This window comes from Mesoplodon bidens (genome assembly GCF_964165515.1).
Source record: "Mesoplodon bidens genome assembly, chromosome: X".
NCBI classification, from domain to species: Eukaryota; Metazoa; Chordata; class Mammalia; order Artiodactyla; family Ziphiidae; genus Mesoplodon; species Mesoplodon bidens.
In genome coordinates, this window is record NC_138163.1 from 51,918,353 (window position 1) to 51,944,069 (window position 25,717).

General features: G+C 39.5%; 1 protein-coding gene across 1 annotated transcript; it reads right to left on the bottom strand.

Annotated features, from left to right (window-relative positions):
• Window positions 1-12,367: 12,367 nt before the first annotated feature.
• LOC308608806 (melanoma antigen preferentially expressed in tumors-like) lies at window positions 12,368-15,100 on the bottom strand (the record flags this gene model as incomplete). Its single annotated transcript, XM_081222139.1, has 3 exons — window positions 14,773-15,100; window positions 13,716-14,318; window positions 12,368-12,881 (listed from the first exon to the last, which is right to left on the bottom strand). Exons 1-3 carry the CDS (start codon window positions 15,060-15,062, stop codon window positions 12,368-12,370), a joined length of 1,407 nt encoding a protein of 468 aa, XP_081078265.1. The 5' UTR covers window positions 15,063-15,100.
• Window positions 15,101-25,717: the final 10,617 nt, after the last annotated feature.

The window sequence follows — 25,717 nt, forward strand, 5'->3', positions numbered from 1 at the left end:
TATTCGTTCTAATAGCTATTTCATAAAAATAAGATGTTGTTAATAAAATATATTACATAGCTGACAAAAACTCTGTGAGGGCCAGAAAAGCCAGCTTGGATGCTGTGCAGCCAGGGGAAGTCCACTCACGCTTTGGGACTGCTATAGCTGAATCACCACTGCTGCCTGTGTGCTATCTGATATGTATGCATTCCAGGCACTCTGCTGTGACTGCTCCATAAGAACCAGAGACCCCTCCCATCATACACAGCTAATCAAGTCACTGAGCCATACGTGGCTCCCATGTCATTCAGTTACACCTCCAATTCTCAGGATGGTGCATATGCTTGATACAACCGAGATCCCATTTAAAACCGAGCTGTAAGGCGTTCTGCTTAATGTGTACACACACACACACACACACACACACACACACACACAGAGACACTGGTTTCATGTCTTTAGCTTTTTGTTCACTAAAGAACAGGAAAGCATATGAGTGTTCAGGTATGTCTGAAGAGTTGCCAATGGAATCCGATTCATAGTTGATTTTATAGAACGTTATAATTTTTGCTTCTGTAAATGGTATATTCAGAATGAAAACGGTACTTTGTACTTGTCACAATTATTTTGTGTATATTTGTCTTATACTCAACAAACTTATTAATCTCTATCATTAATCTTAATTTCCTTAGCCTCTCTTGAATTTACATGAAGGTAACTATGTTTTCTTGACAGCTTTATTTTCCCTTGTACACATTTATTAATTCACATGTGTGTAGATGCATATATACATGCTGACTCACTGTACTGCCTAGGAAATATAGTGTGATGCTAAAACAAAATGGTCATGTAAGTCATCTTTGTCTCTCTTCTGATTTTAAAGGGAATGCTTCCAACGTTTTGCTCTTAAGTATGACGTTTGATGCAGTTTACTCTTTTTTTAATATTTGTTGTCAGTCTAAAGAAACATCTTTCAATTTATGAATTGCTGACAATTCCTGTTATTGTCAGTTTTACTGCTGATTGTTTGTTTCAATTTTTGTAGGCCTTTGTTTACTGAATATTTTGTGATAATCCTCCTTTCCTCCTTCCTTTATTGCACTAATGGGCTAAATTAACTTCACAGATCTCCTAATGTTAAACCAACGTGGCATGCTTGGGGTTAAACACGACTTTGTCATCCTGTGTCTCCTGTCCTAGCCCTGGCAGGATTTAGCTTGCTATTTATTTATGTATACTTTTTGCATATGTGTAACTATCTGAGGTTGGCTAATAATTTTGCCTTCTTGTGTATTCTTTGTCAAGAATACTTTTTATAATATTAAGATTTTCTGTTTCTTTAGCATGGAAAATCGTGTTTTTCCCTGGGATTTATCTGTTTTCTCTAAATTTTAAATTTATCAGCATATCTTTTCCATTACACCGTTGTACCTTTTGAATCTTTGCTGAAACTGAAAGTGTGACAGCTTTTCTCATTTCACAGTGGCTTCTCCGTGCCTTATCTCTAATTTTCTTGACCCTTGTTTCCAGATGTATCCTTCTTTTCTCCTCTCTCTAAAATGTTTGCAGCTAGCATTTTGTTGTTGTTGTTGAACTCTGTCATATCTGTTATCCATTCCATTAATTTCTGTTCTTATTTTTATTATTTTTCCTTGACAAGAGTGGAAAGACATGAGATTAATTTTTATAAAGTAAATGATCCATGAACACGCTTTCCATCTACCACCAAGTTTTATTTTCTAATTTTTATGTTTGAATATAATGAACACACAAATATCCAATCCATTCATCTGTTTGGAAGAGGCCCAAAGCTTTGCAGTGCTGCCACTGCCACCACGTGTATTCAGTTCCACTCTTGGCACATCAGATGATTAAGGAAGAGGGAACTGGAGCACTGAAGTAATAGGATCTCTACTATAAGTACAGCTGACCCTGGAACAACAGGGTTTGAAATGCGTGGTTCTGCTTATACGTGCATTTTCTTTCAACAAATGTATAAAAAATACACGTGTAGATCATCATGTACAAGACAGGTATTGAAGTGGATAGCCTATCCTTACACAGGCATAAGGTGAGTGATATTTAATAAAAAATTAATGACGTGTTTGTTTTCTTAATGTTTTATAACTTTGCTTTCAAATAATTACATACCCATACAGTACATCTCTCTGTCTCTCTGTCTCTCTCTGTCTCTGTCTGTCTAATAATTGGAGAAACTATGCATCAGCCTATCACCACCACAGGTATGTGCTTTTTTTAGTATAACAATGTTTCCATGCTGTATTATGAATATGTCTGTGATACTGTATGCCATAAAAGTTTTATAATGATTCATTCATTAGCATATGGTCTAGGCTACCATGAAGCAATGGTATCCATCACACTAGACAACCATAAAGCAATCATATTGCTGCTTCTTTGTTATCAATGCACTAATCCTTATACCTCTAAAAAATATGAATTTCTTCTTCACACTATCTTTCTACTTTTGGTGTCTAGCATTAGTAGTACATATAACATCTACCATGTTTTGTATCATATGAGACAGTATTGATGTTGGTACTGACGGAGAGACAATTCATTTTGTAAGCAGATGGTGCAAACTTTCGGTATCAATAAATACAGTACAGTACTGTAAATATACTTTCTCTTCCTTATGATTTTCTTGATAACATTTTCTTTCCTCTGGCTTACTTTGTTGCAAGAATACACTGTATAACACATATAACACAAAAATATGTGTTAATCCACTGTTTATGTTATTGGGAAGGCTTCCAGTCAAGAGTAGGCTAGTAGTAGTTATGTTTTGGGAGGACTCAAAAGTTATCTGAACAGTTTTGACTGTGCAGGGGGTCGGCGTCCCCAAACCCTGCGTTGTTCAGGGGTCAAGAATATATATGTATTTCATTTAAGAGAATAGCATACAATATAGAAAAGAGTATGTAAACAACCTCGACTTTGAAAACATACCTGTCTGGATTCAAATCCTGCTCTGTCCCTTACTGCCCATGTGACTTTACACAAGTGCTCAATCTCTCTGCATTTCAGTTGTATCATGCAGCAGTCAGTGGTCCTGTTTGCCAAGTGTTTCCACTTCTCCCCTGTTCCAGGCCCCTGGCAGAACTGCACTTCTTGCTTTATCCCCTTTGTTTGGGCGGGGACATAAATGTGACTAGCTCTGGCTAATGGGTTTGAGTGATATGTGAAATAATTCTGGGCCACAACATATGGTTGTTGGTGTGAGACCTCCCTCCAGGCACAGGGCCCACTTTCCCTCAAGCACAGCAAGTGACAACTTTCTAGATGGTGGCTGCTCTGTCGGGTTCAGTCTCCACGTTATTCCAGTAAGAAGAGATCTGATCTCCGACATCCACCATCCTGTGATGGATGTGCACCTGCCATGGACATGTAGTGGGAATGAGGAATAAGCCAGTGAGATTTGGGGATTGTCTATGACCACAGCATAGCTCAGCCTCTCCTGACTCACGTGTCTCATCTGCCAACTGAAATAACACCCTCTCAGGATTTTTTTGTGGGCGAAATGACTTAACTTCCATGACGAGTTTATCACAGTGCCTGACATATAATGGGGACTCAAAACATGGGAGCTTTAATTATTACATAATAATAAAAGTATTTTGGAAAAGTGTGGGATATTTGTATACAATGAGAGGTATGGTGTCTGCTCATCCTGACAGGTAAGTTGTACTTTGCTTTCCAGAGGGGCGCACTATATTTGTTGATATAGATAAGACTGCTTAGTGATTTGCACTTATGCACTTGTCTTTGCCACCACGCTATCAGACATATGTTTAGAAATTGAGTTTACCACTGAAGAAGAAAAGGTGAATAGATTTAAGCAGGTGAGAGACTGGCTGATGAGATAAGATAAAATGCATTTCAGAGCAACAATAATTTCTTAAAGAGAAGAAGAATAGATTATAATAATTATAAACATACATTCTCTTGCTCTTAGTAAGCAAAGGCACAAGGTCTTAAAGTGGTAGGAGATTTAGTGTGGACAGGTCTTCACAGAATATTTTCTGGGAACACTCGTTCCTCAGATGCTCTGTGGAAAAATGTATCATTCCCGCATAAGTTGGGGAAACTATCCCTCCCTTTGACATTCATATTGCATATTACCATATTATCTAAAAAACATCCTATGGTATAGGAAATTCATTTATCTGTAGTCCTGTATGTTCCACACGTCTCTGAAGTAGAGTCCAATTTCACTGTTTTTTTGTGGCCCTAGTGTTTTGCAAAACAAGCTTGGAAATGCTGAAGTGAGAGAAAAATAAAGTGGATTATTTAAGCATCATGTAATATAAATGATCACAAGTGACAATATTCTTGAGCCAAGTATCAAGAAGTATTTCTCCCCCATAAATGTAAACACAGTTTTGCTATTTGCTCAACTTGACTCATTCAACACCACTTTCATGAAAGACCAGGAACTTGCTGCTGAGAGATGACATCCAAGTCCATGAACCTCAGCCACCCCATCCAAGGCCGCCCCACCCACCCAGGCCAGGCCATCCTCCTTCTCCACTTCACTCTCTACCAGAAGCTGCTCCCGTCAGTCCAGGTTCAGGCCACTCACACCCACAGGCTTTCTCTGCCAGCTGTACAACAGTTAGGCCGTGTCCAGAAGCCCCCTCCTGCCCCCCACCTGCATCCAACACTCTCTCTCGGGCCCTCAGCTCTTTGCCGGACCTCGGTCTGAAGTTGCTTGGGCGCCTCTAAAAGCCCAGTTCCCTGAGTAAACTTCTAGTACCGGCGGGGACACCTCCTACCCGAGTACCACCCACCACGGCAGGATATTAAAGTTGGTGGAAAGGTTGGGATCTGAGCCAGAGTCTCCTCAATGTCCCCCCTCAGCCAGAGTGACCACCACAGGTCTAAAGGTCTTCTGCACCTATGGGTCTGACTCTTCTGGAGGTTAAGCCGAGCTGCAGTTCAATAGACCCACCCCACTCTTAAAGGGCAGCCCAACCTGCATGACCATAGGTGATCACATCTCGTCGGAGACCACCTGAACCACCGAACTGAGGAGCCCTCAATCTTCACATGACTGAACGGCCTGAGTCTCACGTGACCACATGCTGGCACATGACCATAAGGTCCACTTGACCAACAGCGGTCCAGAAGCTGCAGAGTTCACAAGAGTGGAAGAACCTTGGGTGCCACGTGTGTTAGGAGCCACACTGTTGCCCATACATGGATCTACAGTGTTTAGTAGCCCACAACCTTCACGTGATAGAGATTGCTGAGCGTGACATGTACCATGCTGGGAAGGGTACCAGGCCATAGCATCCACATAACCCTAAGCAGTAGATCACATCAAGGGGTGAGGCTACCACATGCTGTAGCTAGTCAGGATCACATGAGAGAAGGAGCCACGTGACACGCAGGGTTTAGGAGTCCACCACGCTCTAGTGACTTGAAGGGCTGGATCTACCACAGGGCCATGGCGGCAACAGGGCCAAAGGGACCACATGCCCTTTGGGTTTAAGAGCCCAGGGTTCTGACCGGACAAGAAGGGCTTGGCCTGTCAGGTAACTATTGTCCACAGGATGGCAGCATCTACATGACCCGCACCCTTAGCAACACACAGAGCTCATGTGCCTGGGAGGGCTGAGTCAGCTTTCTGACAGAAGGGTCCAATGACAGTAGGTTTCTACTTGATCTGCAAGTTTGAGGGGAACATTACCTTTGGGAGAACAGGAGATCTGAGATTACCCACATTCCTTATCTCCTCCGTGATGTTGGTGCCTCGAGTGACATTCTAAGCACACAAGCTTGGGCTTTACCTACACCCACCCCTCTCTAATGTGTTCATTTTATGTGCTTTTTTCCCCCCGATAGCACATGAAATTTAACACATAACAAATTAACACATAAGGATGAAATAAGTCCTCCCCAAAACCACAGTTCTCGGTATGCTGTAGAAACTACTGTTAAGAGCCTAAGCAGTGGGTACAGGTAAGTGCTGTTGACTTCAGTTTCATGCAGGTCTAAAGGAAATTAAAGCAAATCTAATGAGTTGTAGTTTTTAATTTCGGAGGAAAAGTGTATAGTGATGACTTCGGGCCATGCACTCAAGAAGGATAACTCATTTAAGAGAGGTAACTCTATAGATTACGTACTGTTATGGAACTTTACAGATGCGAACACTGAAGTCCAGAGGTATTAAATCACTCACTTGACTAAGAGGTCACGGATATTGCAGTTGGCACACCAAGAGTGGCCCACACGCCGTCTGGCTCCAGACTCTGATTTCTGCTCACCCACCAGGTTCCTCACCGGAAGGTAACATTGGGTTCAACCTTACTAATTCACAAAATCTGGGAAATCAGCCCAAATTACTGAAAAGTTGAGATCATGAGAGATCTCTTTGGGATGCCACGCTAATTAGACCCAGTCAAATTTGAGTAAATTTCATGGCCTCTATTTAAGGCTTGTGTATAGATATAAACGTATATCTAATATGTGAAAAGTGTATATGAGTGGTTTATGAATTGCTTGATGATAGCTGAAAACATTTCCTTCTTTTAAATAAACACTGAAAAGTAGATATCATACAGATTAGTCACCATACACCCTGTGCCTGATTTACAAAAATTACAAATGAGTGGAATCTGAATTCATTAGATTTTACAGTGTATGTTCTGTCTGTGTCTCCCCAGAAAGAACAGAGAAAGGAGTAGGAGAATATATATTGTAGGGGGTTTTGTATTGCAAATCCAGAAACACCTATTTTGCTGACTTGTGTGGGAAACTGCAGGATCATCAGTATGTCCAAACTAAGTGTGATCTGATCTTTCTAGTTTGTTGGCTTTGGTAAACAATGTTATACATTGTTCGGATTATTTTTCTAGGTTCCTGCAATGTGGCATGGCTGCATAAATGAGCTGAAAAAAATGCAACAGATCAAATTTCCCACTGTGGTTAAAGTTGAGGTATTTAGAAAAGACAAGAGACTCTGTGGTTCTAGGCCTACTGAGAAATGTCCTAGTTTGGGGTATCGAATAGTAAGAGAAAACAGTTATTTGTGCAGGTCACTGTGTCTCATGTAACTGTGGAGAATTATTTGTGGGACACATAAATTCAGGAGACAAAAAAGGAGGCATATCTTTATTTCAAATAGAGCCTATTATGAAACCTTAGGCTGGATTTAGGGAACATCTCCAGGTAGTCATAGGGTGGAATCTGACACCAAGACCTGATATAGTTGTTATAATTAGATACAGATGAGCAGATCAACAGTGCAAGATGCAGAACAATTTTATCGAGCCTAACTATGGTCACCTGATGCTGATTGGGGACAACTTTTTTCACCAATAGACCAATTCTGGCCTCCTCATTATCCCTCTTACGTCAGATTTTGCTCCTGTCAGACCTGATAACTCAAATAAATCATTCTTTCTCTGAGATGACAATCAGGAGTTCCTCAGGACCTTTTAAAAACATTTAGTTGCATCATTGGGGCCCTGTCTCCACCCTCTACTATATATCGCGGGGGCGGGGAAGAAACTCTATGATTAAAGATCTGTGTATCTGGGGTCCAGTTTAGGCATTACATTTATCAGGCACTGTGTTTAGGCAGCATGATAACGATTTCTCTTGAATGTGATTTGGCAGGATTTCATGGGAACAAAATTTCCTTCTTTTACATTTTTGTTTTGAGGTGGCCACTTTGGAAGTTGGTGCCAGTGGTTTAAGAAGGAGGAGTGGCTTTCTGTAACACAGAGAAGTGGGAAAGGGGAGCAAGAGAACAGTTGTGATGCTGTTTCCCTAAAGGTAAATACTCAAATTCTTCTGGTTCTAACACACTTATGTACAACTGAACTAGATGTCCTATGTGACTTTATTTTCAGAAAGCAAAGTTGACTTACCTAGCAACAGTACACAGGAGATAGCGTCAGATGGGGCTGTATCATTATGCAAGTTGCATTCAGAACCTGTTTTTCTTTGTTCCTTTGGGATATTCGTTAAGATATATGGAAGTAATTTTATTGTCAGTGTTTTTTTTTTTAACATCTTTATTGGAGCACAATTGTTTTACAATGGTGTGCCAGCCTCCACCCTACAAGAAAGTGAACCAGCCACATATACACACGTTCCCATATCTCCATTCTCTTGCGTTTCCCTCCCTCCCACCCTCCCTATCCCACACCTCCAGGCGGTCACAAAGCACGGAGCTGATCTCCCTGTGCTATGCAGCTGCTTCCCACTTTCTATCTCTTTTACGTTTGGTAGTGTATATATGTCCATGCCACTCTCTCACTTTGTCACAGCTTACCCTTCCCCCTCCCTGTATCTTCAAGTCCATTCTCTAGTAGGTCTGTGTCTTTATTCCCATCTTACCCCTAGATCCATCGTGACCTTTTTTTTTTTTTACTTAGATTCCATATATATGTGTTAGCATACGGTATTTGTTTTACTCTTTCTGACTTACTTCACTCTGTATGACAGACTCTAGGTCCATCCACCTCGAAAGAAGAGAAACGGTTGCAGTTACTGTCCTGTGGATAGAGTTGAATATCCCTACCCACCAACCATCACGATGGAAAATTCAACAGCCCTAGGTTGAATACAATAGGTCGAAAGGAGGCTCATCCTGTGAGGATTAGCATGTCATGGAAATAGGAAATTATATCCACAATTAACATTTCTTCCGGGCAAAGGATGGAGAGAAGTGAGAAGACAGGGATTGTGTACAGGGTGTTTAATCATGAGCTGTGTTGTTTCTCATGATATGACTCTCCAGTACAATTTGGAAACCGCTTCCACATAAAAACCATTGAAAATAAAATTGTGGTTCATAGATTTTCATAGTACTAGTCGAGAATGAACGTTTTCCTGGGCTGCTTCTTTTTATCCAGTCAAACATTTTCCCATTCAAAACATAATTCTAGAGTGTGATGTCAGGGAATTGGCAGAATAGGAGCCTCCAAATAAACATTTTGCGTAATCAGCCATGGGCCAGTGTGTTTTTGTGGGAGCCTCAGTATCCAGTGATGAAACCCCAACACCCTGATCCATTAAAAAGAAATCCAAGGACAGACACGTTGAAGAGAGTAGGAAGAACAGCTTCACCCTACCAATATCAAACTTCCCCCAAGGCTACACATATCAATGCCTAGATAGATGCACTAGGCCTGCAATTCCTCCCATGGGGGTTAGTGAGAGTGTGGTGAGCACCTGAATACCCAGTGGTGCTAGCCGCTGCCCAGGAATCTCACTGCTGTCTTGCCCAAACCCAGAACCCAGAGGCGAGGAGCATGGCTGAATAGTCTTGGGATAGCAAGGAGAAGGGGAAAGAGCAAGGGCTCACAGCAAACAGGGCACCAAGCTCAACAAAGGGCTGCAGTTCTTCTAACTGCCTCACAGACTGTACCCTACAAACCCCATAGGACCCATCACCTACAGAAGCCTCAATTTGCCCATGAGCACATCCAGCACTCCATGTTCCTGTCCCCCTGAGAACCGGCATTTCATGGACACCCCTGCAGAAGGTGCACTCATGCCTCAACAGATCATGCACATGTGCATAAAGAGAACTGGCACCACTCTGCTGGATGGTGAGAAGAGACATACCTTAAACACTTCAGGGTACTGAAATGGGGAAAATAAACAGGAGGCTGTCTGTCAGCATGTGTCCTGGCTTTGTGCAATTGAGAAAAGGCGTGTATCATCCAAACACTTCCTTCCCAAGATGGAACAAGAGGGGCAGAGTAGGTGAATCCACAGAACAGTCCTCAGAGACCCCCCAGTATCGCTAGCTTGGCTGAGTGGTGCAGGAGTTTAAAAAAAAAAACTTTGTTTGTGATATTTCATTATTAGTGTATAGAAATGCAACAAATTCCTGTATGTTAATCTTGGATCCTGAAAGTTTGCTGAATTCATTCATTAGTTCTAATAGTTTTGGGCTGGAGGCTTTAGAAATTTCTATACAAATATGTCATCTGCATAGGGTAACGGTTTTACATTTTCCCTTCCAGTGTGGGTAACTTTTATCTCTTTTTTCGTCTGATTGCTGTGGTTAGGACTTCCAATACTATGTTAAATATAACTGGTGAGAGTAGGCATCCTTGCCTTGCTCCTGAATTTAGTGGAAAGTCCTTCAGCTTTTCACCATTCACTATGATGTTCGCTGTGGGTTTGTCTTAAAAGCCCTTATCATGTTGCAACATGTTCCCTCTATACAGACTTTGTTGAGATTGTTGTCATGAATGGATGTTCAATTGTGTCAAAAGTTTTCCTGCATCTATTGAGATAATCATGTGATTTTTATCTTTCAATTTGTTGCTGTGGTGTCTCACACTGATTGATTTGCAAATGTTGAATCATCCTTGTGACCCTGGAATAAATCCTAAGTGATTTATGGTGTATGGTCCTTTTGATGTATTGTTAGATTTGTTTTGCTAATATTTTGTCCAGGACCTCTTCATTTGTATTCATCAAAGATATTGCCCTCTCATTTCCTTTTTCTGTAGTGTCTTTTTCTGGCTTTGGTGTCAGGGTATTGGTGGCCTTGTTGCATTCTTATTTTATCATGTCTTTGAAATGCCATGTGTTATCATTTCAACAAAGCAACAACATATGCAATTCATTTAACATGTTTGTCTTTCTAAGTCAGAAATGCAGTAGCAAACTGGAGGTAAGAACAAGTTATTAACTATTTTTATTAAGTATTAATTAAGTTTTACATTATTTTCTGTTTTTGAAATGCAGTTTATCACTTCAACATGTAAGCAACAAGAAAAAATAATTGTAAAAAATTTTTACTGAGTCTTTAAAATGTGTGTGTTATTATTTCAACAAGGAAACAATGTAAACATCATTCATTACTTTTACATTCTTGTTTCTTACTAAGTCTTTAAACTGCAATCTGTTTCCATTTCAACCAGGAAACACTATACACAAAATACTAATAATTTTTCCATTCTTTTCTGTTATCAGATCATTGACATTTTCTATGTTACCATTTCAACATATAAACAGTAGGAACAACCTATTAATTAACTTTATTTTCTACCAATTAGTCTTTGGAATGCAATGTTTTATCACGTTGACATATAAACATATAAACAGGTAATTATAACATTTTTCTTACTAAGTCTTTGAAATACAATGCTATCATTTTAACACATAAGGATATAAAGAATTTAATTTACATTCTTTTACCTTTACTGTCTTTGATATGCAGTATGTTATCATTTCAACATATAAACAATACATGTAAATTAGCAATTAGTTATTCTACATCCTTAGTTTCTTGCTAACTCGTGGATACACAGTGTGCATTCAACCCTAGTGTACATCACATTTGAGAGTAGCCAGATTTCTTGAGTTCAGAAGCCACATATGGTTTGTGTGCACCGTACTGAGCAGTGCAACTCTAGTGGAAGAGCTGAGGGAGCAAATACATATGCAACAATGTGTACCATGAAGGAAATACATATGGTACCTTAAGAAAAAGCGGCAGAAGAATAAATCTACTTAAATGGGGAAGTAAGAGAAAACCTAACTGAGGAGGTACTATTTAAGCCATGAACTGAGGCCTGAGCATTAAAAGGCCAATGTTATTTGAGCAGACTATGTAAGGGGAAAAAGTGAAAAAAATACTGTGTTATGGGGGAATAAATAATTTCCCAAGTCCTCTAAGAAAGAGTAGAGAAACTGATAAATCATAGGAATGTCTACACTCTGAGTGAGATCAGGGACCTTATCTTTCTTAGCACCTGGAAAAGTACCTAAATCATAACAGATACTTGGTGAATGTGTGTGGAATAAGGAATAACTGAGACAGGGATCTGAGACCTGGGAAATCAGGCAGCAGTATGCTGATGAGGATACCAGTAGGTAGTGGGCATAGTTTGTTTGTTTCCTTTTAGTTGCATATAGTTTCTCATAAGCCACCTGAGGTAATCAGAAACACAAGAAGACTGCAGGTCCCTAGAGGGTAAAATTGTTCAACAACTACCACCTCTAGGAAGAGTTTCAATTGATCTGACTTGTGTCAAGTGCCCATAAAAGGATAAGTGAACCAATCAGTGTGGATAAGCAAACGATATACCATGACTGGGTCAGCTTACGTCACATACTCAACACTGTGGTTAGTAACCAGAAGATGTAGAAGGCAGTGGGCAAGAGATCCAGAGGACCTTTCAAATTCCTCTGTTTCCTTTTAAAATTTCCTCTTTTATAAAGATCAGTTTACATATCCACTGTTCCTAACCCCAGTTTCCTAGAACATTAGAACTTTACATATGTGTCTCTACAAACTTGGGTTTCAGGCAAAAAAAAGAAAAAAGAAAAAATTGAACGCTTTCATGGCCACACATCAGTGTTGAAACACCTCCTTGTACTGTGGAAATCACTTTGAACAAGGGACCCATTTCATGTCGTTCCGCTGTGCCCCGTGCAGCATCGCCTGCAACTGAGCCTGAACTTCAGCAAGTTTTTGTTGGTCCAAGCTGTCATGAAAATTCCCTTGCTCGTAGCAATGGAGAGGGACAGGATAAATCACATACTTCAGCTTCATCAAGGATGTCAAGTGCTGTAGAAGACTCTTGAGCACAGGCATCGTAATGGGATTGAAGACAAAGCTAAGGAAATTGAGGTGGGTACAGTGGCTCAGGGCTGGGAGGACGGCAGACAGAGTAGAATCAGTTATCATACAATTGTTTATCTCCAGATGTTGCAGGGTGCTTGAGACCTTCTCCAGCAGAGCCTGGAAGGGCTCATATCCTTCTGAGAAGATCATGTTGTTACTGAGACTCAGTTCCTTTAGGTGGGTGGCCTGAGAGCTCTCGGACAGGACAGTGATGTCTCTGTTAGAAAGGCTACAGTAAGGTAGATACAGTGTATCCAACTGACGTGGCACAACTCTATAGAGAGAAAAGAGTAAGGTTATTTCAGAAGAATGAGGGCAATGAGCCCCAAATTATAGGTACCTAAGGCTCTAGAATAAAGTACTGTGTTCACGGTTTGCAATAGGTGGTTAACAATGTGGACTTTGGGATCAGACTTTATAGATTTGTGACCTTGAGAAAGTTACTTTACAACTCTGAGGTACAGGGATTTAATCTTGAAAACGTGCACAGTAGTAATTATTATAAAGAACTGCGGGAAAGATTAAGTGAAGAAATTGCATGCACTTAGTATATATGACATAATCAGTGTTGCATCTGATTCACTTATTTGGCGAGGATGGGTCTGGGAAAGCAGCCAACTGAGGGTTTCCTTTGACTAGTTCCCAGATGACAAGCTCTCCATTCAGGGTCTAAGGCTTGGGGGAAATACAGGAGCAAAATTATCTGGCAGTGTTAACTATTGGGGCCCATCCATGGGCATGTGCATTAGTCCTATAGCTTAATGTTTCTCCATCTGAATGCCTCCCCTTCCTCTCCAGAGAGCTGTAAAGTCCAATAAGAGAAGGACTGAGTCTTTTTCACCAATATATTTACACACTTATTATAGTGTCTGCCCACGGTCACTGAATGAATGAATGAATATATGAGCACAGCTTCCTTTTCTAACCTCATCTGCTGCTCACCATAAGGTACCCCTCTCTCCCCTGGCTAGGTTCAAACTCCCAGCAGTGCCTACACTGAGGTAAAAAGAGAAATGGGTTACAAGGAGCTTAGGAAGATCCAAGCATGGTCTCTTCTGTCTTAACAATGAGGTGTTCAAGGAACACAGGTTCCTCCCCATCCCCTCACCTGAGCAGTTTGTGCAGTTGATTGGTGAGGCACACGAAAGGCAAGCTGAGCTCCTGGAGGTTGTCCAGCCGCCCAAGGCAGAGGAGAAAAGATATGAACTTCCTTCTCGGATAAGAGTTAAAGGGGATGTTACACAGAGTAAGGCTGTTCAGGTGGATCACCCGAGCCAAAAGGGTGAGGACTTCACTCAGATCAGTCTCATCCATTTCCAGGTGATCAATGCACCCCAGATCAAGAAACTGCAGGATACTTTTGTGGGCAGCCATTCTATCGATTTGCAAATCTCTGCAGCAGATGTGCAAGGACCCAAAGTCCTGCTGAATTTTACTACAAAGGAAAGAGAGGAATTGCTCTGTTCTCAAGGTACCATTGAAGGAAATATCCACTAGTAATTCCATGGGTTCCTGAGCTGACTGAGGCGCAGACCCAGAATTACCAATCCCGAGGTGCCTGACACTATGCTGAGCTTCTTCTATCTTAAGGATAGAGCGCTGAGAGTATTTGCATGACTTAAAACAGAAAGGGAATGTGGTCCGAATCTCAGAGCATATTGTCTTACAGTCCGGGTCATGCCTTAAATCTAGGATCCTCAGTCTGGGCCCCCTGTAAGGAAAGGAAGAGACAGAACACATGAGAGATAGCTGATTTTAATATAACCCAGCAAGATCAATGATGAGAAGCAGGGACAGTGCACTTTAACCCTGGTTTGCGCTTCACTGCCATTCACCAAGAAGTTCTTTCCACACAAATGCAGCATCTTTCATCCTTTCCCCACCCCCTCCTTCACCTCCAGGCTTTCCCTGCCTCAATGCCCATATTCCACTTGTGTGTAATCGCACTCAAATCCATTCATAGTATCCTAAAGCACTTCTATTCTATAATCAACTCTATAAGGCAATAGAGTCCCGAAGGTGACCCCAAGTGCTGACCGACAGCTCTGCAAAGACTGCAGTATTCACCATTGGCTACTGTTGGGAGACGGTTAGGTATTCCCCTGCCCCAGGCTACAGCATACCCTCCTGCTGACTCCCTGTGTCTCCACTCATCATAGTCTTACCGAGAGGATGAGTTCTGGGCAGGGAGCATCTGCAGACCATCAATCATGGCTTCCAAGATGTCATAGTATGACTTCTGTGTGTACAATGACCCAATATGGAGACAGCGAAAAGGCCAAACCCTCACCATTGCCGTTAGCATCGTCTTATGCCCACCCAAGAAGGCAGCGTTGAACAATGGAACAAAGAGGTCTCTTGGGATTTCGTCCAGGGCATGGATAGCTGCAGGCTCATTATTCAGCAGACTCTTTGCAGCAAGCTCAAGGAGGGTGACTGTGGTCTTGTGGTCCATCTTCAAAAACCTGCTTCAGAGTGGAGAATATTTAGAAATCCTGAGAAGATATCTATAGTCACTTGTTTGCATCCAGGGTTAGCTATGGAAAAAATACTTATTGAATAAGTATGTGGTCAATCATAGGGCCAACTCAAGTGACCTCTACTATAGGAATAGAATGAAAATGGACTTGTGTGTAATTTAATTATATATGTGTATACACACGCACGCACGCCCACACACACACACACATTTACATGAGATAAAATGCCATTAGAAATCAGAGGTACGTTAGCAGAAGACAATGCTTACCACCTAGCTGACTTCGTCAAATTATTTCCTCTTGAGGAGCTTCAAGATGGAGGAAGAGGGAGACATGGAGATCACCTTCCTCCCCACAAATACATCAGAAATACGTGTACATGTGGAACAACTCCTACAGAACACTTACTGAACACTAGCAGAAGTCCTCAGACCTCCCAAAAGGCAAGAAACTCCCCAAGGGCCTGGGTAGGGTAAAAAAAAAAGAAAAAACAGAGACAAAAGAATAGAGAGAGAACCTGCACCAGTGGGAGGGAGCTGTGAAGGAGGAAAGGTTTCCACACACTAGGAAGCCCCTTCGTGGGCAGAGACTGCTGGTGGTGAGGGTGGGAGTTTCGGATCCATGGAGGAGAGCGCAGCAACAGGGGTGCAGAGGAAAAAGTGGAGAGATTCCCGCTCAGGGGGTTGGTGCTGACCAGCACTCACCAGCTTGAGAGGCTTGCCTGCTCACCCGCCGGGGCGGGCGGGGGCTGGGAGCTGAGGCTCAGGCTTCGGAGTTCAGATCCCAGGGAGAGGACTGGGGGTGGCTGCATGAACACAGCCTGAAGGGGTCTTGTGCACCATGGCTAGCTGAGAGGGACTCAGGGAAAAAGTCTGGAGCTGCTGAAGAGACAATACACTTTTCCTTGCCTCTTTGTTTCCTGGTGCACAAGGAGAGGGGTTTAGGAGCTCTGCTTAAAGGAGCTCCAGAGAAGGGAGCGAGGAAATAGTTAATCCAGTCCAGGAAGCACAGAGAGTCCCATACAGCATAAAACCAAGGAGAAACATGCCAAGACACATATTAATCAAACTATAAAAAATTAAATACAAAGAACAAATATTAAAAGCAGCAAGGGAAAAACGACAAGTAACACATAAGGGAATCCCCATAAGGTAAACAGCTGATCTTCCAGCAGAAACTCTGCAAGCCAGAAGGGAGTGGCAGGACATATTTAAAGTGATGAAAGAGATAAACCTACAACCAAGATTACTCTAACCAACAAGGATCTCATTCAGATTTGAAGGAGAAATTAAAAGCTTTACAGACAAGCAAAAGCTAAGAGAATTCAGCACCACCAAACCGTCTTTACAACAAATGCTAAAGGAAGATCTCTAGGCAAGAAACACAAGAGAAGTAAAAGACCTAAAATTTAAAAAAACCCAAAACAATTAACAAAATGGTAACAGGAACATACATATCGATAATTACCTTAAATGTAAATGGATTAAATGTGCCAACCAAGACATAGGTTGACTGAATGGATACAAAAACAAGACCCGTATATATGCTGTCTACAAGAGACCCACTTCAGACCTGGGGACACATACAGACTGAAAGTGAGGGGATGGAAAAAGATATTCCATGCAAATGGAAATCAAAAGAAAACTGGAGTAGCAATTCTCATATCAGACAAAATAGATTTTAAAACAAAGACTATTACAGGAGACAAAGAAGGACAGTACATAATGATCAAGGGATCAATCCAAGAAGAAGATATAACAATTGTAAATATTAATGCACCCAACATAGGAGCACCTCACTACATAAGGCAAATACTAACAGCCATAAAAGGGGAAATTAACAGTAACCCAATCATAGTAGAGGACTTTAACACCCCACTTTCACCAATGGAGAGATCACTCAAAATGAAAATAAATAAGGAAACACAAGCTTTAAATGATACATTAAACAAGATGGACTTAATTGATATTTACAGGACATCCCATCCAAAAACAACAGAATACACATTCTTCTCAAGTGCTCATGGAACATTCTCCAGGAGAGATCATATCTTGGGTCACAAATCAAACCTTGGTAAATTTAAGAAAATTAAAATCGTATCAAGTATCTTTTCCGAACACAACACTATGAGACTAGATATCAATTACAGGAAAACATCTGTACGAAATACAAACACATGGAGGCTAAACAATACATTACTAAATAACCAAGAGGTCACTGAACAAATCAAAGAGGAAATCAAAAAATAGCTAGAAACAAATGACAATGAAAAGACGATGACCAAAAACCTATGGGATGCAGCAAAAGAAGTTCTAGGAGGGAAGCTTAGAGCAATACAATCCTACCTCAAGAAACAAGGAAGATCTCAAATAAACAACCTAATCTTACACATAAAGCAATTAGAGAAAGAAGAACAAAAAACCCCACACACTTAGCAGAAGGAAATGAATCATAAAGATCAGATGAGAAATAAATGAAAAAGAAATGAAGGAAACGATAGCAAAGATCAATAAAACTAAAACCTGGTTCTTTGAGAAGATAAACAAAATTGATAAAACATTAGCCAGACTCATCAAGAAAAAAAGGGAGAAGACTCAAATCAATAGAATTAGAAATGAAAAAGGAGAAGTAACAACTGACACTGCAGAAATACAAAGGATCATCAGATATTACTACAAGCGACTCTATGCCAATTAAATGGACAACCTGGAGGAAATGAACAAATTCATAGAAATGCACAACCTTCCCAGACTGAACCAGGAAGAAATAGAAAATATGAACAGACCAATCACAAGCACTGACATTGAAATGGTGATTAAAAATCTTCCAACAAACAGAAACCCAGGACCAGATGGCTTCACAGGTGAATTCTATCAAACATTTAGAGAAGAGCTAACACCTATCCTTCTCAAACTCTGCGAAAATATAGCAGCGGGAGGAACACTCCCACACTCATTCTACGAGGCCACCATCACTCTGATACCAAAACCAGACTAAGATGTCACAAAGAAAGAAAACTACAGGCCAATATCACTGAGGAACATAGATGCAAAAATCCTCAACAAAATCCTAGCAAACAGAATCCAACAGCACATTAAAATGATCATACATTATGACCAAGTGGGGTTTATCCCAGGAATGCAAGGATTCTTCAATATATGCAAATCAATCAACGTGATACACCATATTAAAAAACTGAAGGAGAAAACCCATATGATCCTCTCAGTACATGCAGAGAAAGCTTTTGACAAAATTCAACACCCATTTATGATAAAAACCCTCCAGAAAGCAGGCACATAGGGAAACTTCCTCAACATAATAAAGGCCATATCTGACAAATCCACAGCCAACATCGTCCTCAATGGTGAAAAAATGAAACCATTTCCACTAAGATCAGCAAATTGACAAGGTTGCCCACTCACGCGACTATTATTCAACATAGTTTTGGAATTTTTAGCCACAGCAATCAGAGAAGAAAAAGAAATAATAGGAATCCAAATTGGAAAAGAAGTAAATCTGTCACTGTTGGCAGATGACATGATACTATACATAGAGGATCCTAAAGATGCTACCAGAAAAGTACTAGAGCTAATCAAGGAATTTGGTTAAGTAGCAGGATACAAAATGAGTGCACAGAAACCTCTTGCATTCTTATACATTAATGATGAAAAATCTGAAAGAGAAATTAAGGAAACACTCCCATTTACCATTACCACAAAAAGAATAAAATATCTAGGAATAAACCTACCTAAGGAGACAAAAGACCTGTGTGCAGAAAATTACAAGACACTGATGAAAGAAATTAAAGATGATAGAAATAGATGGAGAGATATACCATGTTCTTGGATTGGAGGAATCAACACTGTGAAAATGGCTCTACTACCCAAAGCAATCTACAGATTCAATGTAATCCCTATCAAACTACCACTGGCATTTTTCACAGAACTACAACAAAAAATTTCACAATTTGTATCAAAACACAAAAGACCCCGAATAGCCAAAGCAGTCTTGAGAAAGAAACACAGAGCTGGAGGAATCAGGCTCCCTGACTTCAGACTATACTACAAAGCTACAGTAATCAAGACAGTATTTTACTGGGACAAAAAAAGAACTATAGATCAATGGAAGAGGATAGAAAGCCCAGAGATAGACCCACACACATACAGACACCTTATCTTCAATAAAGGAGGCAAGAATATACAGTGGAGGAAAGACAGCCTCTGCAATAAGTGGTGCTGTGAAAACTGGACAGCTACATGTAAGAGAATGAAATTAGAACACTCCCTAACACCATACACAAAAATAAACTCAAAATGGATTAAAGACCTAAATGTAAGGCCAGACACCATCAAACTCTTCGAGGAAAACAGAGGCAGAACACTCTATGACATACATCACAGTAAGATCCTTTTTGACCCACCTCCTAGAGAAATGGAAATAAAAACAAAGATAAACAAATGGGACCAAATGAAACTTAAAAGCTTTTGCACAGCAAAGGAAACCATAAACAAGACGAAAACACAACCCTCAGAATGCAAGAAAATATTTTCAAATGAAGCAACTGACAAAGGATTAATCTCCAAAGCTTACAAGCAGCGCACGCAGCTCAATATCAAAAAAACAAACAACCCAATCCAATAATGGGCAGAAGACCTAAATAGACATTTTTCCAAAGAAGATATACCAATTGCCAACAAACACATGAAAGGATGCTCAACATCATTAATCCTTAGAGAAATTCAAATGAAAACTACAATGAGATATCATCTCACACCAGTCAGAATGGCCATCATCAAAAAATCTACAAACAATAAATGCTGGAGAGGGTGTGGAGCAAAGGGAACACTCTTGCACTGCTGGTGGGAATGTGAATTGGTACAGTCACTATGGAGAACAGTACGGAGGTTCCTTAAAAAACTAAAAATAGAATACCATACGACCCAGCAATCCCACTACTGGGCATATACCCTGAGAAAACCATAATTCAAAAAGAGTCATGTACCACAGTGTTCATTGCAGCTCTATTTACAATAGCCAGGACGTGGAAGCAACCTAAGTGTCCATCAACAGATGAATGGATAATGAAGATGTGGCTCATATATACAATGGAATATTACTCAGCCATAAAAGGAATGAAACTGAGTTATCTGTAGTGAGGTGGATGGACCTAGAGACTGTCATACAGAGTGAAGTAAGTCAAAAAGAGATAAACAAATACCGTATGCTAACACATATATATGGAATCTAAAAAAAATAAATAAAAGAAAATGGTCAGAAGAACCTAGGGGCAAGATGGGAACAAAGATGCAGACCTACTAGAGACTGGACTTGAGGATACAGGGAGGGGGAAGGGTAAGCTGGGACAAAGTGAGAGAGTGTGAAGGACTTATATGCACTACCAAACGTAAAATAGATCGCTAGTGGGAAGCAGCCGCATAGCACAGGGAGATCAGCTCGTTGCTTTGTGACCAAATAGAGGGGTGGGATAGGGAGGGTGGGAGCGAGGGAGATGCAAGAGGGAAGAGATATGGGGACATATGTGTACGTATAACTGATTCACTTTGTTATAAGGCAGAAGCTGACACACCATTGTAAAGCAATTATACTCTAATAAAGATGTTAAAAAATCATTTTCTCCCCAAAGGATACAAACCAATAAGAAGGGAAATCTATATTTACACAAAAGCCACACCCTCATCATTACTTGAAAATGGAAAAGGCCAAAAATTCAAAAGAATTGTGAGTAAAAAAGAAAAATCTTGAATCCTGGCATAAGATTTGTCACACTCCCATTACTAGGCTTTGTGGAAAACAAAAGACAGACCAAGAAAAGCTGCCAAGAGAGAGGAAAGAAGATGGAAAAGGGATGAAAGCTCATCTAGAATGCCTAAGCCCAGAATAAATCTAAAAATACCAAAAAGGTGTCCTAGAATATGAAAGCCCGGACTACAGGGAACGTACTCCACAATCAGAGCTTACGAAGGGACAGGGATGATTTAAAGTGCAGTCTTTGAAAGATATAACTCTTAGGGAAGAATAAAGGCAAACAGTTAGGGAGAAGCACCCATCGGCACTTGGGTAATGACGGAGAAAAGAAACAAAAGGGGAAAATTAAGGATCTTGCAAGACATAAGAGAACCGCAAAATCAGAGCACTCAGGACTTCTCCCTTCATCACCAAAACAAACAAACAAAATAAAAAGGATCTGGACTTTGCCATACTAACAAAAAATCACATTATTAAACTAGGAATCTTGTTGAAAAAAACCAGTATCATACAGCTGAACAGAATGAAGGGAATTCCATATCAAACTTTGTAAAAAAAAAAAAAGGAGGGATGAGGAAACAAAAGTGCATATATATTAAACAACCATGAAGGAGAAAAAGACTGGAAGTCAACACTCCAAACAAAATTAATTACACTCAAGCAAGCATTGGAGGATAGGAAACCCACCTTAAACAGAATATTTTAAAAAATGAAAAGACAGTGACTGACTAAAAAGAAAGGCTGAAGCAAAGATTTTATAACCAACTGGGGTGTCCCTTAAATATCACAGCCTATAGAAAAAGCTTTTCAACTTGCAGAAACTTAGGAAATTCTGCACCCCTCAGCCCTTCCTAAGGAATCTACTAGAGCAGGGGTCTGCAAACTGGCCCAATGATCCAAATCCAGCCCACTGCTTGATTTTGTAAATAAAGCTCTATTGGAACAAAGCCATGATCAATCATTTATGTATTGTTTATGAATGCTTTTGCACTACAGTAGCAAAGTTGAGTAGAGAGACAGTGACACTGTGACCCAGGAACTTACAATACTTCCTATACTTCTCTTTACAGAATGTTTGTCAAGTAATTTAAAACAGGAACTGGGATTGTGGTCCCACTGCGATGAGAAGGAAAACTTCACCAAAATACCTAATGGAGAGTATTTTACATACAATAGTAAAATCAAGGTGGAGGAAAGAGGAGAAGACTAATGTACAAAAGGTTTATGCTGTGAAAAAAGAACACAGAAACTGTGCAACTAAAAATGAGAGAAGGGAGAGAAGTAGAAGGAAATAGAACAAACATTTTATCATAATGCAGTAGGTGAGTGTTAAATGATACGGGAGGAAAAAATGCATAGGCCAGAGAGTAAAGTGTTAAGAAAACAGGTGGTTCAGGATGATTTTAAGAAAGCATTAAACGTGACCAAAAACATGTCTCAATGACAAAAGCCAAAACTCACAAAGAAGATATAACCCTTAGGTATATTTATGCACCAATAACAAACAAACACCTTTATAAACCAAAAATGAAAGGAGACGTAGATAAAATAATAACAGGAAACAGTAACAGTAGGAGATTTAATACACCAAACTCAGTCTAAGGCTGATCAAGTCATATAAAAAAAAGAGAAAGCTAATCAATAATGTTATATAGGGAATATATATTTGTCAAAATGGATCATAATTATCTCACAGAGATTAGATAATTGATTTCTATAAAGTAGAAAAAGTACAAACAATCCTCTAAACCCAAAGCAATAAAAGTTAGTAACAAAAATTGAAAACAGAAAGAAAAAAAAAAAGGAAAATTGAAAACAGAAAGCCCTTTCCACCTGAACAAAATTTTTAAGGCTTCTCTTAGAAACTGTTGAACATAAGAGGAAATGCAAACTGAAGTTGTAAAGAAATTTTTTAAAGGAATGACTATGAAAAACTACATATCGGCATCTATGGGATACATTTAGCGCGGTGATCTGAGGCAAATTCACACAGTATGCACTTTTATGAGTAAAAATGGAAGAATGAAGATAAATTAATTAAAGTATGGCCTCAAAAAATGAAAAAAAAACCAGCTAGGAAAAAAAGAACAACTAAAGAAAGCAAAATATAAAAGCAGAAATGAATGAGATACAAAATAGAAAAACGAAATCTTGTTTTTCAAAATGAACAAACCCCTAGCTGGCTTGATGAAGGAAGAAAGGGAGAGATCACACATAGACAAAATAATAAATGACAAAGGAGAAATAATCATCGAAACAAAAAAAAAGAGATTACTTTGCCAACATCTATGCAAATAAACGTGAAAATCTATATGAAATAGGTAACTTCCTAGATAAATACAGATTACCAAAGTTCTGATTCTTGTGTTAGAAAGCTTAAATTAGGCAATTTTCAAAGAAGAAATAAAGTTATTACAGCAATACCCCCAAGAAGCACCTTGCTCAGATGGTTTTACAGGTGAATTCTAGTAAACCATCAAAGATCAAAAAGTACCAAAGCTCTATGAGTTATGTAAGAACATTAGAAAGGAAGGAAACTTCCCTAACTTCTTTTATGAAGCCAGTAGGATGCTAACAGGTAAAACGTAGATACCAAAATACTAAATAGAATATTAGCAAACATCCAACAGTACATTTAGAAACTAATATACTGTGATGAAGTGCAATTTATTCCATTAATACAGGGCTGGTTCTATATTAGGAATTCCATTGATATCATTCACCATAGTAATATAATTAAGGACAAATATCATATGATTAAAACCACAGATGCCAAACAAATCTTTGGGAAACTTCAACACCCATTCAGTGTTAAGAAAAGAAAAACCTCAAGAAATGGGAAAGAGGGATGCATTCTTAACATGATAAAAGATATATAATTAATTCCTCATGCAAGTATTTTATTTAGTGGGGGACTACCAGAGGTTTTCCAATAAGGTCAGGAACAAGAAAAGTATGCCCATTATATCATTCCTGTTCAGTCTTCAACTACAAGCATTAGTCAGTTGACTAGAGAAATCAATTAGATTTATGAGAATGAATAACAAGCAGTAAAGCCACCTCTGTGTGCAGATGATATTACTGTACACCTGAAAAGCCCTATAGAAACAACGACAGATTAAGCAAAACAATAAGAGAGATCAGCAAGGTAGTAGGATATAAAGTTACATACAAAAGTCAATGGTCTTTGTGTACACTCACACACACACAGCTAGAGGACACTTTAGTAGAGAAAATTCCATATACAATAGCAAAAACAAACCTTAAATGCATAGAAATAAATTTAATGAGAGCATCTATGCAAGGAAAAATTTTAGACACTCCTGAACGACATAGAAGGAAATTTAAATAAGCACAAAGACATTGGTCAATGTTCTTGGATAGAATAACTCAACATTAAAAAGATGTCGGTTCTCCCTAAACTAATGTATAAATTTAATATAATCTCAAAAATATCAGCGAACGTTTTTATGTTGTAGATCAATGGATAGTAAAATTGATATTTTTTTAAATCATGCAAGAATAGCCAGGATATAAGTGAAAAAGAAAACCTATAAGTGGGGAGTAATGATACCAGGCATTAAAGCACGCTATAAAACCTCGGTAATTATAACACTGTGGTACTGGTACATGAATAGACAAATAGTCCAGTGAAACAGAATAGGAAACCCAGAAAAACAACCATAATATATGGAAATTTCAGTATATGATGAAAGGGCATTTAAAATCACTGAGGCAAAGATGGACGTTCAATAAATGATGCTGGAACAACTGAGACATTTGGGAAAAGAATCAGTGTAGATCCATATCACACACTATACACAAAAATAAACTGTAAACGGGTTAGGAATCTAAACAAATGAAACCATAACAAAATCTTTCAGAAAATATGGCAGGACCTTGCTTTAACCTCAGCATAGGGAAAGACTTTCTAACTGTGACTCAAATTTCCAGAGGCAATGAAAGAAAACAATGATCTGTGTGACTACAAAGGATTTTTTTTAATGTACAGCAAACACATCATAACTAAATCAAAAGGCAATTGACAAATTGAGATAAAGTATTTGCAGCAAGCCTCCTGGACAAATGAATAATAGTCCAAGTATATACAGAACTCTGAAGTACGGAAGGACAAAAGGCTAATATTTCTACAGAAAAATGGGAAAAGATATGAGCAGATAATGCACAAAAAATATATAAAACAGTCCTCAAAATATAGTCAAACTTTCTCATAATTAGACAAATGCATACTAAGACAATGCCGAGATATCATTTCTCACCTACCACATCAACAAAGGTCACAAAAGTAGGGCAACATGTTCTGTTAGTGAGTCTGTGGGGAAACAGTCACAGTAGCTAGTGGGAGTGAAAACCAGTACAAGCCTTCTGGAGAGAAATTTGGAAATACCTAACAGAAATACACATGCACTTCACTTTTGGCCCAACAATACTACTGCTGGGAATAAAACTTGAAGATCCATTTCCACCAACACAAAAGTACTTATGCCTAAGGTTATTCACTGCAGCATTGTTTGTCGTTGCAGAGTGTTGAAAACAAGTTAAATGCCCCTACATATGTCAGCGGAGTCCAATGCAGCTGTAAAAAACACAGACACAAAAACAAAAACAAAAAAGCAATGAAGCCCTCTATGGCATAAAGAGTTTTTTTTATGGAATGCTGCTAACTGAAAAAGGAAAAGTGCAAAGGAGCATTTTAAGGTGCCGTCCTTCATTTAACAAACAAGGGAATATAAGAAAACATATATGGATCAGTTCATTTGTGCAGAGTAAACACAGGAAAGATTAAACCAGAAACTAAAGAGATTGGTTATCTACAGGGGGAGTGTGGGAAATAAGTGGGGAA